Genomic DNA, 16,863 nt, shown 5'->3' on the forward strand with positions numbered 1-16,863 from the left:
GGAGCTGGGGACTGAACCCAGGGCCTTGCGCTTCCTAGATAAGTGCTCTACCACTGAGCTAAATCCCCAGCCCCAGAGCATCTTACTCTTAAGTGATACCAAACAGAAACAAAGTTAACTTCTGTAACTTACACAGACCACTCTCAACATCAGATTTTGTAAAGAAAAAAGGTATGTGTAGGGAGAGATAATTCTAAATCAAACCCGGTCACTTTCACTGGTTAAGACGATTGTCTATGTTAGGCTATCCTTAAGATAGTTGCAGCCAAGGGGAAATAGTTTACATTCTATTGGTACTTCAGTAAAATTATCCCCGGTAAAGTACAGTTCCAAGAACCTAATCTCTTCAAGAATGGAAACATCAAAAACAACTTGTAAATAACAAAGGACATGGACAAGTTTGGAGACATAAAGTATAATCCATCAAACTCTCTATATAACCTCAAACTCCCTAATAAGCCTACTCTCAAAGACTATAGTGTCATGAACCTTTAGCTCACTTCTTTAATTTGTTTTCTATTTCATCCTATGAAGGAAGGGGATTTGCTTATACTGCAGTTCCACCTCACTAAGGACGTGAGGAATATGGTTTCACAGAAAATCTTGAGGGTCTGCAAAAAACTTTTCTCCTGTAATAAGTGCTCTATGTGCTTAAATCAACTATGCTTAAAACTGTGCAGTAGAGGGGTTGGGGATTTAGCTCAGTGGTAGAGCGCTTACCTAGGAAGCGCAAGGCCCTGGGTTCGGTCCCCAGCTCCGAAAAAAAGAACCAAAAAAAGAAAAAAAACTGTGCAGTAGAAACAAAATTTGTATCATATAATGTTTAACTGTAGTATATAAAGGTTGAGCAATTTTCAGAAGTCATAAAACATGACTTAAAACAGTTATAAAACATGAAAACAATAGCTTCTGAGGCAATAACTAAAAACTGTAATTATGCTGATTTTTAGAAAATGATAATCCTTTCTTACTAAAAAATTAGCCTTTTAAGAACATAAAATATTAATTAAGATAAAAAACTTTTTGGCTGAAAATATTATCACACAATTCTTTTGGGAACAGAACATAGTAATATAGTAAATTTTAATAAAACAGTCTTCCACATCAAAAGACTTCCCAGATACAGAAAGTACATATGAAAATAAGGTTTCAGCTATTTTTAAATGGAGGTATTTCTGAAATGTTTCCCCCACTTTCTGATGGTATATTAACCAGATGGTTTTTCTTGTCCACTAGTGACTATTTAGACTGCTTTTGTTTTGAACTAGTCTCACTAGGTAGTGCTGACTGGCCCAGTTCTCACTCTGCAGACCAGGCTGGTTTTGAACTCAGACATTCTTTTAGCACTGCCTCCCTCACCCTGAGCGCTAGTGTGAACATTACTTCACCTCAAGGATTACAGTGATTCTCTCAGATGTATCATATGGTAGACTTTTCACTCTATACATTAAGACAGGACTGAAGCCTCCTGATACTTCAGCCTGATCTCTTCAAAGTACTTCCAATATATCATTCTTAACAGCATGTAAAATGGCTACTATTAACCTGCTGAATCACTCATCATATTTTATAATATCTATATCCATAAGTTTTAAGCAGAAAGCAAGTGGTTTCATGAGTAAACAGTTTATTTTAATGATTGATTTTTCTTAAATATTTGATACCTTCTCCCTTTACTTATTGGTATAAAATTATGTTTCGATATGACATAATCTGACTATAAATGCTAGTTAAGTAGATGTTATCTATTTATAATGAACAATGCAGAGAGAGCACTTTACAAGTGACAGCATATATATAAAAAACATGCTCATATATGTAGCATAGCCTCTTCAGAACAATGAAAAATTCAGGAGATTAATTGATCAATTATTGTTAAGACATACAGTAAAAAATTAATCTTAAAAGCCTACAGTCTGGTAATGGTTCTTTTAGGAGTCATCTTGGTAGGAATAAAAAGAATTTGGGGGGGTTGGGGATTTAGCTCAGCGGTAGAGCGTTTGCCTAGCAAGCGCAAGGCCCTGGGTTTGGTCCCCAGCTCCAAAAAAAAAAAAAAGAAAAAAGAAAAAAAAAAAGAATTTGGGGCTTGATTATATCTATTTAATATTACACATAATTTTGTTGCTAGTAATATGCTTCCATTAAAGATTCATAGTCCAGAGTACACAGTATCTTAAAAGCTACAGATAAAAACCACCAGCATATGGATCATACCGAGACTGTACCTCTTATAGACCAGACAAAGAAAATTAATCTTCCTGCCCAGATACCATCTTTTTCTATTAAAAATGAAAATTAGACCACATGGGAGAAATGAAAGAACAACGCTTCTATTCTTAATTGTAAATTTTCATGTAATTAGAACAAGGTTTTTAAAAAAGTTGGAAAAAAGAAGCAAGAATAAATTTTAATGCTGACAATAATAGATAGAACTTTTGGATAAACACCTACCGATTTTTTTCTACTGTTTTCCAGATCTTTGAGTTCATTCTCGATTTTTGTGATTAATTCCCTGAGTTCATCAAGATTAGTGCAAATAAGCTAAAACAAAACACAAAAACACAGCTTGATAACACATAATATAAAACACCCAAAATGTGGTAACAGAAATTACTTAACGTATACTGAAATTAAAACTATTCCTCCACAATAATAAAAGGACAGCTCTATGGTTAATATCTTGAGATATTTACTTGTTGTGATGTATGAACTCCAGGCTCCCTATAAAATAGGCTAGAGTTCACACTGGTAGTCTCGCCCTGCACTCTCACCTCACACTTGCGTCGTGGTCCTGTTGCTTTCTTGTTATTACTAACTCTCAGCCCAGAATGACAAAGATCTGGAAACTCATTAGATTTTATAAGTTACCGAATCACCTGTAAGAATAACCCCACCATGCAGTCTCCGAGAAGGTGAAACACAAGCCTGCAAGTGGCACCATCCCTTTGCCTTCAGGCTTGCTGCCTGTACACTTTAACTAAGTTACTGTTATTGGCAGTTGTACTTGAAGGAGGACTAAAACCATGTGTGATACAGTCAAAGATAGGAACACAATTAAGTATATTTAAGCCTTTAATAAGTTTTACTGTTGATTTTTTAAAGAAAGGGTGCTATATGTAGCCCTGGCTTGTCTCAAACTTTGATGCTCTTGTGCAGCCACCCAGTGCTAGATTTCAGACATGTGTCATCCAGCCCAACTGAGCTTAACAGGCTTTAATAAAAACATCTTTACGACAGTATCTATTTCCTTCTATAACTGTGTGGTTCATTTTATTTTACTTTGGTCAACACTGGCAAATGAACAAAATGATGAATTCTTATTTATTAACTGGCCTAGCTTGGCTTAACTAAAGTTTTATAAACTGAAGATTAAGAAATACTAACAAAAATATTAACTACTCCATATGGTTCCTGTAAAATTATACTGTGTTTGTCCAGTGAGTTTAATACATTTAACCATTTCCTAAAATAATTTAAGATCATCTATTTTTTTAAAAAGTAATAGAAAATTCAGAAGCAAAACTACATCTACACAGACAAAAAGTTTCAGATCCAAGAAAATCTTGTGATATTTATACTGTATAACTTAAAGTATGCTATATATTTATAAATTATCAGTAACCTTTATTAGTGTGCTTATTACATTTCACTGATGCAAAGTTACCATTTTCTTAAAAGCACACATTCTTTCATAAGAAAATCAGACAAAAGAAAATCAGGCAAAGTGAATCACAACAAGTTAACTGTTAGTTGTTATTAGGTAATTAAAAACTGGACACTGGAAATGCTTTAAATTAGGCTAAAACCTTAAGAAAATTTGAAATGCATTTATTTGTAAAAATGGCAAAATGGTTCAACCTAAGATATTAAAAACATATTACATGTTACACCATAATTAGTATTAACAATTACTTATTAGACATATCTGAAAAACTTCAAATTCATTGATAAAGCAGGGCAAGTAAATAGTGAAGCAATCCAAATTAAACAATTAGGACTGGGGATGTGCTCAGTGGTGGAGTATTTGTAACGCACAAAACCAAAAGCAACTTCAGAGTAGAAAATATTAAAACAGTATCAAGTAGGAGAGTACAACTGATAATTATTGGAAATCACATATTCTAATTTGCTAAATCTGGTTATGAAGGAAATGGTATCAAACAGTACACTGGTCATCTAGGTAAGAACATCTACAATTAGATAACATTTTCAGCTTGTCGTGTATCTATGAAGCCACACAGCAATGTCAGTTTTCCAGTGGGTTTAATGAGTGCCCACTAGGGACTTAAACTTCTCTGCACTCCAGTCTGTTGTTACTATTGCCATGCCATATTTGTCCTTTTTCACTGAACTTGGTGTATTGGTTAATATCATAGCATATATTTTTTCATTTACCTATGGTAAGGCCCAGAGTCATTTTCCTTATATTCTAGGTATCGCACTTAAAATGATTAAGAGCATGTTTTATGTGTAGTTTGTAGAATTTTACGGAACAATGAAGGCTTATACCCAACAAACTAAACAGATCCTAAAAAAGTTTGAAAGATCTTTCAATTATCAGTTACTCATGACATCAACTACTAATTATATTTCATCTACTGTAAAACAACTGAGGCCAAAGCATTATTAAAAGCTATATAAAGTAACACCTCTAAGTGGCTTACCTAGTAGTTAATAATCTGTGTTAAATCAACTCTTCTCAAATTTCAGTGTGTATACAATGCAGGGGAACCTTGGTAGTTTTGGATTTAGTATGTTTTACATCTGACAAGTTTATAGTTAAGAGTCAGTGGGTCACGCATGTTCTTAATGACTGTGAATTATATACAGCACAGCTACTGAGACACTGAAACATTCAGGTGCTATGTAGCTAATGAAAATAAAAATTCACCATTTCCAAATTTAAGGACTGGACTCTTTTTAGAATAATGTTACTTTTTAAAAAAAGATTTATTTATTTACTATATATAAGTACACTGTAGCTGTCTTCAGACACACCAGCAGAGGGCATCAGATCTCATTACAGATGGTTGTGAGCCACCATGTGGTTGCTGGGATTTGAACCCAGGTCCTCTGGAAGAACAGTCAGTGCTCTTAACAACTGAGCCATTTCTCCAGCCCTAGGATAATGTTCTTAAAGTAAATCACCTTATCTAAATCCTAAGTGTAATTTTTTATAAAAATTTGAGGATCAGAATATTTTTAGTGGCATTTATCTTGAGGCTGCATTAAAATAACTCAATACCTATATAATAATTTCAATTGTTGTGGAGATAGGATCTTACTACACAGTGCAGGATGCCCTTAAAATTATGTAGCCAAGGCTAGTCTCAGCCTTCCAAGTGCTGGGGTTACAGATACGTGCTATTACAACCAGGCCTGGCTTATACTCTCAATATACAATCATATTCTTCATATTTTATATACCTATTGCATGCCTATCATACAATACACAAAATTATGCAAAACTAGTACAAAATTCTGGAGTAGAAACAATTTGATTCATGCCAATTGTACATCACATATAACTCAATGCTTTCTTTTTTAAGAATGAAAATCTTCAATTTCAAGTGGTAATTCTATTAAAACTAGAATCAACACAGTAAAAATTCGTTTCAGTAGGGAGAACAAATACATTTAGTAAGGACAAAGAAAGACATCTCGTTAAATCCTCTTCTTGTTAGTATTAATTTAGAAAAGTGTTTCTGAGACACAGGGCCTCCTGGGTGAAAAAGAAAGAAGCTGAGCTGGGATTCCCACCTGGCCAGACACACAAACCCCTGGAGCCTTTCCTTCACACTCCAGAGGTTACTGCTGCCTTCTTTCCCAGGGAGAATCTAAGAGTAACACACTTCCATTAAAGTAAACCTTTACCTGACTGAATCAAGGCTGAGCCTCAATCAACCAATTTACGTATGAAAGGGACTGAAATGAGGTAACTTGGTTCGAGGCTTAGAGCCAGCTAGACAGGTATAGCATCAACTGACACATAAGAACTAAAAGCTACAGATGTAAAGTGACTGAGAGTGTGATGCATTGGTAGAGGAGACTACAGAATTCTAAACTCCTTCTACTAGGTCATATGCTGAGGGCTCTTTCTAAACAAAATAAAAATTTTAAGAACTAGCAACAGTTGAACACAGAGTTTTAGGATAAAATTCATAATGTATTACTTTCATTGACAGTACTGAAAGACCGTCTCTTCAACTAAAAAAATTATACATGGGGCTGGGGATTTAGCTCAGTAGTAGAGCGCTTACCTAGGAAGCGCAAGGCCCTGGGTTCGGTCCCCAGCTCCGAAAAAAAGACCCCCCCCCAAAAAAAAATTATACATGAATATATGTATTAGGAAAGGGAAAGTATTTTTTAAATAAAAGAATTTCATGAGTGTATCTCAGAGACTTACACAATAAAGATTTCCTTATCACTTCAGTCACTAAAATCATGTCATTTTGGTAGACCCACTCTAGGTTTGAAGATACTTTCGAATAAGACAAAATAAAAAAAGTAGGTCATATTTAAAAGTAAAGGGGAAATCATGGTGAAAAGTAAAAACAATTATGTTCAAACAAAATGGGTCATTCTCAATACTGTTCTAATAAAAGGCCCTACAATTATAAAATCTGTAACTCTAACACCAACTGGAATACAAGTTAGAAATGCACATAATAGTCAAACAAAATTATATTAACAGTTGTTAAGACAATGCTAACAGGAAAATTACATATTTCTTATGATCACTATGCCACATCAGCGAGGACAATACATAACAACAAATATTCACTTTATGAGAAAACAAAATAATTCTGAAAAACAAGTTAATGAAATATTTAACAATACTATGTAATTAAAAATGTTTTTCTAATGCCTTATATTAAATAAAATTGAAAGGTTTTTAAAGAGGTTAAAAAAAATCTCAATGTATAAATAAAAAAAACCCTAAGTTGAAAATACATAATTTAAGAAGTCGCAATTAAAATATGACTTAATCTATAGATCTGTATAACATAGGAAAGTTAAAAACTAATTTGAATTTTAGTCTCAATTTGTTATATGAAGATAATACTTAACCTGTAGAATGAGTCACGCATACAGATCAGATGCTAAGTACACACTCAGTAAAAAAGTATTTTGTGTATACTTGTATGTGGTAGAATTACCAATGAGAGGGGAAAAAACATGGTAAGTAAAGGCCTCTTACTTATGTGTGTTTAAGTGACTACCAAGTATGGGAGTGCCTGTGGAGGTCAGAGGGTGGCACAGGAGCCAGTGGAGCTAGCATTACAAGCACTGAGTCACATGACATGGGCACTGCAGACAGAACCTGTGTCTTCTGGAAGAACAGCAAGTGCTCTTAACTGCCAAGCCATTTCTCCAGTCTCTACCTACTAAAATTTTAAGAAATTATTTTGACTATTTTTCATTGTGTGCGCGTGTGTGCGCATGTGTGTGCGTGCGTGTGTGTGTGTACAAGTGCCTACAGAGGTCAGAGGCACTAGATCCTCGGGAGCTAACCCTACAGGCAGGCAGTTGTGAGCAGCCTGATTATAAAATGCCAGAATCTGAACTCAGATCCTCTGAAAGAGCATACTTCTAAACTAATGAACCATTTTTTCCAACTCCTCTTTAATTATTTTTAAAAATGTGGAATTACTGGGACTTGATACATCAAGTTAAAAATACTTCCTAAATTTAGCACAAAAAGATTTTTATATACGACTACACTTTTCAAATACCAAACAAAAGAAAGGGTCTTGAGGGGCAGTCAACTTTATTAGGAAAAATGATAAAAAAAAATCCCACAATTCTGCTGATATGCCACTGTATACTAACAAAAGTCAGTCTAAGTTCTGTATACTAAGTAAGTATATATGCCACTGTATACTAAGTAAGTCAGTCTAAGTTCTCACTCTGTGGGTCAGATATATTGTCTTTTTACTTTAAAATTCTTACAGTTTCCATCATGTGCTATTTTAATAAGACCAGATTCAAGGTTTATTTTAATGTCCTAAGTAGCTGGAAAAGTGCTAGAGTCAGCAATCGATGTTCTTAAGGAAAATCCTAATTAATTTTCCTACTTAAAATGCAGTATTTTTCAACAGAAGTCTCTATGCCTGTTTGGAAAATAAAATGCAAGAACAGCTAGAACAGTAAGCTCTAGCAATGTAATGGCTACTATCATACCTCTGTGCAGAAGAAGAACTGGACTTAGAGAGGGTTAAATAACTTAGCTAAAGTGATGGAATGGTCAGGTGGTAGGCTTGGCATTCGAACTCAAATAGCCTAGTTCCAGAGTCCACATGCTTTAACTACTAGAGCATTACTAATACCCACTACTCACGTAGGGTCTCTGGAGGATAAAACCTACAAATCTTTACTTTTAATAAAGGCACCAGATTATTTATATCATTTATATTTATATTATTAATATTTACAAACATTAACAGGGAAGGGCATAGCTCTTAGGAAAAAGTAACACAGACGCCGTTAGTTTCTTTGCAATACATACACACAAAATAAACCCAAAGCCATTATCTCAATGTCCCTGGTGCATATATGTTCTAAATATATATGAAGACATTTTTTGAACTCCAAGTTTTATAGTGTTCACAAGAACATGAATTCTTATGAAGCAACTAAAGGAGGCAAATTTCTAGCTTTTTTTTTTTTTTTTTTGGTTCTTTTTTTCGGAGCTGGGGACTGAACCCAGGGCCTTGCGCTTCCTAGGCAAGCGCTCTACCACTGAGCTAAATCCCCAACCCCAAATTTCTAGCTTTTAACAAGTCAACATAAACACTGTCAAGTCAAAACAGGCTTCACTTTTTTAGATCATTAAGACTTAAAAAATTTAATCCTTTACACTGTTTCTTTCTAAGCATATTTTCTATCAGTTAAAAAATCAGCCTTTTGGTAAATAGGTCAGGTTTTATAAAAACAATCAAATATTTATGCACCAAAGTTTTCTTTATTTTCAGTAGTAAGAATGAGTATTTTAGTTTAGAATGGCTCCTTAGGTCTACAAAGTATTTTATGTTCATTACTAACATAAGATGCTAACTATCTTACCAGGACTTTCAGGAAGAAATGAATCCACCCGTTGTTAGATAATAACTGCTATCTATCTTATGTAGGCGAGTATTTGCCTTCATGTGTGTGTGCCACACATGTGCCTACCACCCTTGGAGGCTAGAAGAAGGTGCTGGATGCCCAGGCACTGGAGTTACAGATGGTTGTGAGCCACCATATAGACACCGGGAACCAAACTTAAGTCCTCTGCAAGTACAGCTGAGCCATTTCCCCAGCCTCTTTATCTCTGTTTTAGAAGTCAGTTTCAAGTTCTCTTCATGAATCATAACATGGTATTCACACTGTAAACTAGAAGTAAGAGCTACCTTAGCCCACTACAGACTCACAAACGAGACATGCGTGCGTGCACACACACTCCACAGTACTCCTCTACCCCTTATACCTTAAGAACCAGGAAAGGGATGACTTTATTTTCAACCACAGCTCAATTTAACAAAACATGTACTTTTGACCTTAAATTTCTAAGCAATAAGCAGATGGTCAATAACTGACTAGAAGTATCACTTACAACAATGTTTCCATCAAGTTTCCATGAGCCAGAGTCAAAAACACAATTTACTGTGCATGTCAACACAGAGTCAACTCTAACTAAAGTTTCATAATACTTATGACTGACTATACACATTCATGATATTATATGTGGCACACTGATTATATGTGATATGCTAACAAATTCTTTTTTAATTTTGATAACTTAAAAAAGAAATGTAACCCACTGAGTTGATTTCATATATCACTAATAGTACCCATAACTGTACAAAGCTTTTCTTATGCAAAGTGTTACTATTACATACAAAGTCCACTTACAAAAATACCAAAAATGGGTGCACCACTCTGTCTTAAGCTCTTTACAGTTCTATATTAAAAAACTGGGGAGAAAATGAGTGGGAGAAACAACAAAGGCTAGCATGATTACCAGCATAAAGATAAAACAGTACATCATTAACATGTTACAAGAAATGAATGGAAGGATGGCCTCCAGCCAAATTAATATACAATCCAATATGTTGTATTTTACTGGATATCCTGTATTTATCCTAATGACATTAAAGCATTCTACTATAAAATATGTATTTTCTTTTTACTGTTTAAGGGTATCTGATTTTTATCAATTTCAATTTCCCCTAAATAAGGCTTTTACTGAAAATAGTGGTATAATACTGCTATACAGTATTTTTCTTGCCCCCTATAATTTTATAACTACTTAAGACCTACAAATTCAATTATATCACTTTTATTTTATGAGCTTATAAAACTTTTAGAAATAGACTGGCTATAATACTATAAACATTTTTAAACAAAGTCATTTGTTGAAAAAATAATTATTGTATAAATTGAAAATAAAAGCACAATTATGATGAGATTCCTTATTTTCAGTTATCAGTACTTCACATATGGCAGCAAATTTTTTTTTTGCAGAACTGTTAAAGACTATTATATTTAGCTTTTACTAAATACAGTTTACTTATAGTTAAGAGTTAAAATACTATTTTCAAGTTAGTCAGTGTACCATTTCTATACTAGTTAAACTACATAAGAATAGATTATCAGAGTAGTATCACTATATACAAAACAAGATATTTTCCTTAGGAGACTCATTTACATATGTGTTTGTATGTACTCAGGAATCCATGCAAATGGACATAAAGAAGATATTTGTATATACACTTGGTTAAACTTCATCTACAAAAGTCAGTATAGTTTCGAAACTAAAAATACCAAAGTTTATAGACATAAAGAGGTTTAAAAGATAACATTTTGCCTACATCAATCTGTACTTTAAAGAAAAACACATTGCTAGAAACAGTCATTACACTTTTGTAGTTTCTTGAAAATCAGCCATTTTCACAAGGAATGGAGCCAAAACAAAAAAATTAATCGGAAAAACTTGTTAACAATTTTGAAACATTTACCTGAAACTCCGGCACAGCAGGTGACTTTGTGACAGTTTTCCTCTTCTTTGTGATTGCTTTTTTAGATATGGATTTTTTTCCTTTCAAGATTAAAAGAGAAAAACTTCATAATGCTGTTTACAGCACCTTATTAACAGAAACCAAATTACATAGAGCCTTGAAAGTTAAACTGTAACTAACAGATGGTTGCTAGAAGTGAAAATGATGAATCAAACAAGCCTCAGAGAAAGCAAATATTAAACTGTAACTACCCGTAACAGACACATTAACAATGCTGCCCATTTATATAAGAACCAAAGCGATTACACTTTTCAAGATAATGCATAAACATTTGAGTTTATTAAAAGGAGTAGGTACAAAAGCCACAAAACGACTTAGTTAAAAATCTACACTCACAGCTCACTAAGACTGCACAGAAAAGAGCCTTACCTGAACAGGGACCTCTTCAGTTAGGAACCATTTTATCTAAAGATTATGGACTGCTCGACCAAAAGGGAAAACCCCTTAGTGACATTAGGATGCCACCTTTTTAGCTCTGCATTTGTCTAATGTATTTAATATCCAAACTTTAAAAAGTATAATTAGCATACACCCCTGTAATGTGCAACTTGTACTTTGTGCACTCAGAAATCTTGAGGAAAAAATATACCTCATCCCTGAAGAACCCAATTTCTAGAATACATCTCAAGTACTTCTCTACTTCTTTGCATTTAACTTCACAAAATAAAACACACAGTTTTGGTAAGGAACATGCTAAAATGCATTTTTCCTTACTTTAATATTGAGGATCTCAATCTCGCATTGTAACCGAGGATGGCCTCATACATACAAGCTATCATATCTCCTTGTATGTAATTATCAAATAACAAATTTAATTGTGGGCTGGAGAAATGGCTCAGGGGTTTTAAAAGCACTGGCTACAGAGGATCTGGGTTCCATTCCCAACAATCCTGTATGGTGGCTTATAACTCTATTTCCATGAGATCATTGTCTTCTGGCCTTCCCAGGCACTGCATACACATTGTGTAGAGATATACATGGAGCAAAACATGCATACATGTAATAAAAAATGAAATAATACTTATTAAATGTACAACAAATGCTATATACAAGACACTAGCTGAGGGCAATAAAGACTTTTTTTTTTTTTCCGGAGCTGGGGACCGAACCCAGGGCAACAATAAAGACTTATCAAGTGGAGATCTTGTCTTCTAGGAGTTTATGATCTTTAGGAGCATGAAAATGTTTCTGTCCATTTTTTTTTTTTTTTGGTGTCAGCTGGTTTTAAATCCAAAGTCTTGTACGTGTTGGGCAACTGTTTTACCTCAGAGTAACATTTGCATTCCTTCTTTGTTAATATAATATAAATGTTGTTTTCTGTATTCCCTTTCAATGAAATCACAAAATTATAACTTGGATATTCCCTAAATTTGACTCAAAATGCTTATATACTATGTATAACTGAACTATGTGAATTTTGAGGAGCTTACGTTCATACAAATTTCAGTTTGGTTTTAATTAAATGACTGTATGACTACACAATACACACTGGCTTGCTCACCACCACTAGCTGCTTCTGTGTTACACTGCTACCTTATGACAGCACCAAGTCTCGGAAACTAGACTAGTGTGCTAGTAAAATGAGGACAGCTCGGGGAGAAATGACTAAATTCTTAGTGTAAACAGCTAACTTAAGGAGTTTTCAAAATATGAATGCCAAGATGCCTTTTCTATTTACCATTTTAAAGTTTTCAGATTTTATATTTTATGCATATGAATGATTTGCTGCATGTATGTACCTGTGTACTTCATTTGTGCTTGATACCCAAGGGTGTCAGAAGATGTGGCTGAATCCCCTTGGAACTGGAGAACCAGAACACTGACTCACAATATGGATCGAAGTTCCTTTTAGTTGTTCCCTCATCCATTAATCTATTTTATTTATTCATTCACTTTATATCCAGTCGCTGCCCCTCCTATGCCCCCTCACAAAGCCCCTCCTTCCACTCCTCTTCCCCTTCTCCTCTCAGAGAGTAGAGCCCCCCCTTTGGAGTATCCTCCAACCCAGGCACATCAAGTCTCTGCGGGGTTAGGTGCACTCTTTCCCACTGAGGCCAGACAAGGGGGACCAGGATCCATAGGCTCTTTGGTTGTTGGTTCATTCTGAGAGCCCCGCTTCCCCTAGAGAGCACATTCTTTAAAGTAAGTGTTCTTAACTACTGAGTCATCTAACTCACTTATAAGGTTCATAGGACAAGATCTGCTAAGTAAAAGTAAATTTGCCTTGCATTTTGTGGAAAGACTTTTAAAACACAATTTGAACAAAAGGAAACTCTCCCTCGGTCCTTTCTTTTACTGCTCTATCAGGCTTGCAGTTCAGATTATTTGTTTAGATAATGTCTCTTGTATCCCAGGGTAGCTTAGATCTGAGTCCAAGATGACCCTGCATTTCTCGTCCTCCTGCCTCCAACTACTGAATTATAAGCATATACCATTATTTTAAAAAGTTATTTATTTAGTGTGATATGTGTTCATCTATGTGGTAGTCATGTGCCATAGACCCCTGTGGGGGTCAGAGGACAACTAGTGGGAGTGTGTAGGTTCTAGCACTTTTTTTTTGGTTTGAGTTTCTTGCCATGTAGTCCTAACTGTTCTCAAATGCATGGCAATTCTGCTACCACAATTTCCTTAGTGTTGGGATGACATACGTACACCATTTGTACCATGCTGGGCATCATGCACAGGCTACATGAACGCTACACACGCATTTTACCAACTGAGCTACATCCTCAGTCCCTCTAACTTCAAATTACTCACTTGACTCTGTAAGTACAGACACCGTTAACAGTCAAACACATTTCATATTGTTTCATAGACTTCAACTCGTAGTAAATTCTTAATAATTCTAGCAGCCATTTTCTGTGAGTGAACTTAGGAAATTATGTGGCTACTTCCTTCGGTCATTAGGCTGATTACTTGTTATTAAGTTCCTGGACATACTGCAACATCAGTAATCATGTGGTGGCTTTATTTATTTATTTATTTTTTAATTCTGGAATGAAGTTATATGGACTTGGTTATCTACTACAGCTACCTACTAGCTAGCAACATGACTCTGAGTACGTCAGCAAACAGCTTGTGGAAACGGATTCTTTCCTTCCATAATGTGGATTCTGGATCCTGAACTCAATGATCAGACTTGGTAACAAGCATCTTTAACTGATGTGACTGACGATCCATCTCACCAGGCCCTGAAAATCTTATTTTTAAATCTTACTTCCTTGGTTCTTCTTCATAGCTTTTGTTATTTCCTATGTTCCCTAATATTATCATTTTTTTACATTAATTCCACTAATATAACACCTATCGGTATCAGAACTAAATTTCTGATGATAGAAATTATATACTCTCAATAATACAATGCATAGCTTCCAACAAGTAATCCTTAAATACTAGAATTTCAGTTTTTCATCTGAACTTTTAACAGTATAGTTGTAGAGAAAAAAGGAGGCAAGTTATTTCTTAGCAATCCTGTTCATCCACTTGTGTCCATTTTGTATTAATGACTACCCTGAAATTACTATGAGTAATTAATACTTTTCAGCACTAGGAAATTGAACCCAAGGACACAATGCTTTCTTTGAGCACTCTGCCACTGAGTTCCATGCCCAGTCCTTCTTTATTGGAGCTAGTCTAGGGTTTTGGTAAATTGCACAGGCTGTTCTTGAACATGAGATCCTATGGCCCCAGCCTCTGTAGCACCTGGAATTATAGGTGGTCATGATCATTTCTGGTTTAATTTTAATTTACACTATTTACCAAAGTTTAAAAATTATTTAACAGAGGACTAACATAGTGATTGTAAGAGGGCTAATATTTATTTGGAACCTATTATATGACAGATGTACTAAAAATGATTTAATCTAAATTATTTCTCAAAACTGTTGAAAGTAGGTAATACACAATACGTTACAAGAGATAATTAAAGATCAAAAGGACTAGTTAACTTACTCATGTGCCAGTAAGTAAGCACCACCCAGGGAAATCCAAATCCGAGCTCCTTCCACCATGTTATTCTATTTCACAAACATCACAGCTACCAGTGTTGATTCCCACGGTGAGCCAAGTGATAGGCATGATATATTTTTTGAATTTGCTATTCTAATTTATCTTGCTAGTCAAACAGCAAGCTAGATACTCTATTTGCTCATTTTACTAATGAGCAGACAACGAACAGAAATCAAGCCACTATGTTCTAGAACAGATATTAACTATTCTTTCCTTAGTTCAAAACTAAACTGCTTTCTTTCAGACTTATGCAGGGATGAAATGTGCTTCTGATTGACATCAGAGTAATCTTTTTTTAAAAAAAAAATCAGGATTAAAAGATGTGGACATTCACCATTGCTCAATACCTTGTGCAACCTCAGAAGATAGCCTAGATATTTGTTTCCCATGTTTGCTAAAATTCAGGCATAAAATTAAACGTTACTTTTTATATGAAGTATAGGTTAGTAAAAAAAAAACACACAGCCATTATTTGGGTTTACTTGGGAGAGACTGGCAGTGAAATACAAATACCAGTAGATCTACACCTGAAAAACGGTCCCTTTCTATCAGGCAAATGGTGTCCTCATTCACTGGGCACAACTTTACGAGGAACACATAAACAACTGTGAGGGAGAAAGGGCCACCTAACTGGCTTGAGAGGTAAACAGAATCAACTCTGTTTGATTAATGGGGTGAAAGATGCCAGGTCACCTCCCTATCCCAGTTCTTTGGTAATTTGTTTCTGTTTCTGAACGAGGATATAACTAACTACCACCAGTGAGTCATTCTCATTGCTTAAACATACGCAATGTTTTTACTCTCAAAGCCCCAAACCACCAGTCCCATAAAACTAAATATAATCTACACCTAAGATTGTGTGTGAATCAGAAATCAGTTTAAAATATAAGCAGAACTTTAAAAAAAAATGATGCTTGGATGTGTAAAGTTAATTTGTGAATGGAAAACATATAAGAATATCTTAGTAATCCTAACAAAAAACTTTGTAACTAATGTTACGAGAGTATTTCCTTCTTTCTTTTTTTTTTTTTTTCTTTTTTCTTTTTTTTGGAGCTGGGGACCGAATCCAGGGCCTTGCGCTTGCTAGGCAAGCGCTCTACCACTGAGCTAAATCCCCAACCTGAGTATTTCTTTTTTATTTCTGAATTTTTTTTTTTTATTTATATTTCAAATGTTATTCCCTTTCCGAGACCCAACCACCCAACTTTTCCGACCTCCCTGCCCTGACATTCCCCTGCACTGGAGGGTCCAGCCTTGGCAGGACCATGGACTTCTACTCCTGTTGGTGCCCAACAAGGCCATCCTTTGCTACATATGCAGCTGGAGCCGTGGGTGCTCTTTGGATGGTTTAGTGCCCGGGAGCTCTGGTTGGTATCACTGTTCTTATGGGGTTGCAGATCCCTTCAGCTCCTTCAGTCCTTTCTCTAAGTCCTCCAATGGGGATCCTGTTCTCAGTTCAACGGTTGGCTAGGAACATTTTCGTCTATATTTGTCATGCTCTGGCAGAGCCTCTCAGGAGACAGCTGTATCAGGCTCCTGTCAGCATGCACTTCTTGGCATCCCCAATAGTGACTGGGTTTGGTGGCTGTGTGTATGTGGGCTGGATCCCCAGGTGGGGCAGGCTCTGAATGGCCGTACTAGAGTGTTCCTAATGAGGCTTCCTAAAACAGAACAACTTAAGAAACTAATGCTCTACCTAAAAGAAATCTGTAACTAAAAAATATATTATCCTCTAACTGAAGCACAAATGATTTGTCCTTTATGATCTGGAACCAGAAATTCATTCTCCTTTCTT

General features: G+C 35.3%; 1 protein-coding gene across 8 annotated transcripts in view; it reads right to left on the reverse strand.

Moving 5' to 3' along the window:
• Brd10 (bromodomain containing 10) overlaps positions 1 to 16,863 on the reverse strand; it is a 79,614-nt gene that overhangs the window by 20,790 nt on the left and 41,961 nt on the right. For 6 of the 8 annotated variants that reach the window (XR_015627076.1, XR_015627073.1, NM_001419462.1 and 3 more), the window contains 2 exon segments: positions 11,001 to 11,080; positions 2,452 to 2,541 (listed from right to left, as the gene is read on the reverse strand). Coding sequence is in view for 6 of the 8 variants with exons in the window: in NM_001419462.1 (NP_001406391.1) it covers positions 2,452 to 2,541; positions 11,001 to 11,080 (170 nt within the window). In the remaining 2 variants the exon portion in view is untranslated. 8 annotated transcript variants of the gene reach the window in all.

This window comes from Rattus norvegicus, chromosome 1 (assembly GCF_021556685.1).
Source record: "Rattus norvegicus strain SHRSP/BbbUtx chromosome 1, alternate assembly SHRSP_T2T, whole genome shotgun sequence".
In the NCBI taxonomy this organism is placed as follows: Eukaryota; Metazoa; Chordata; class Mammalia; order Rodentia; family Muridae; genus Rattus; species Rattus norvegicus.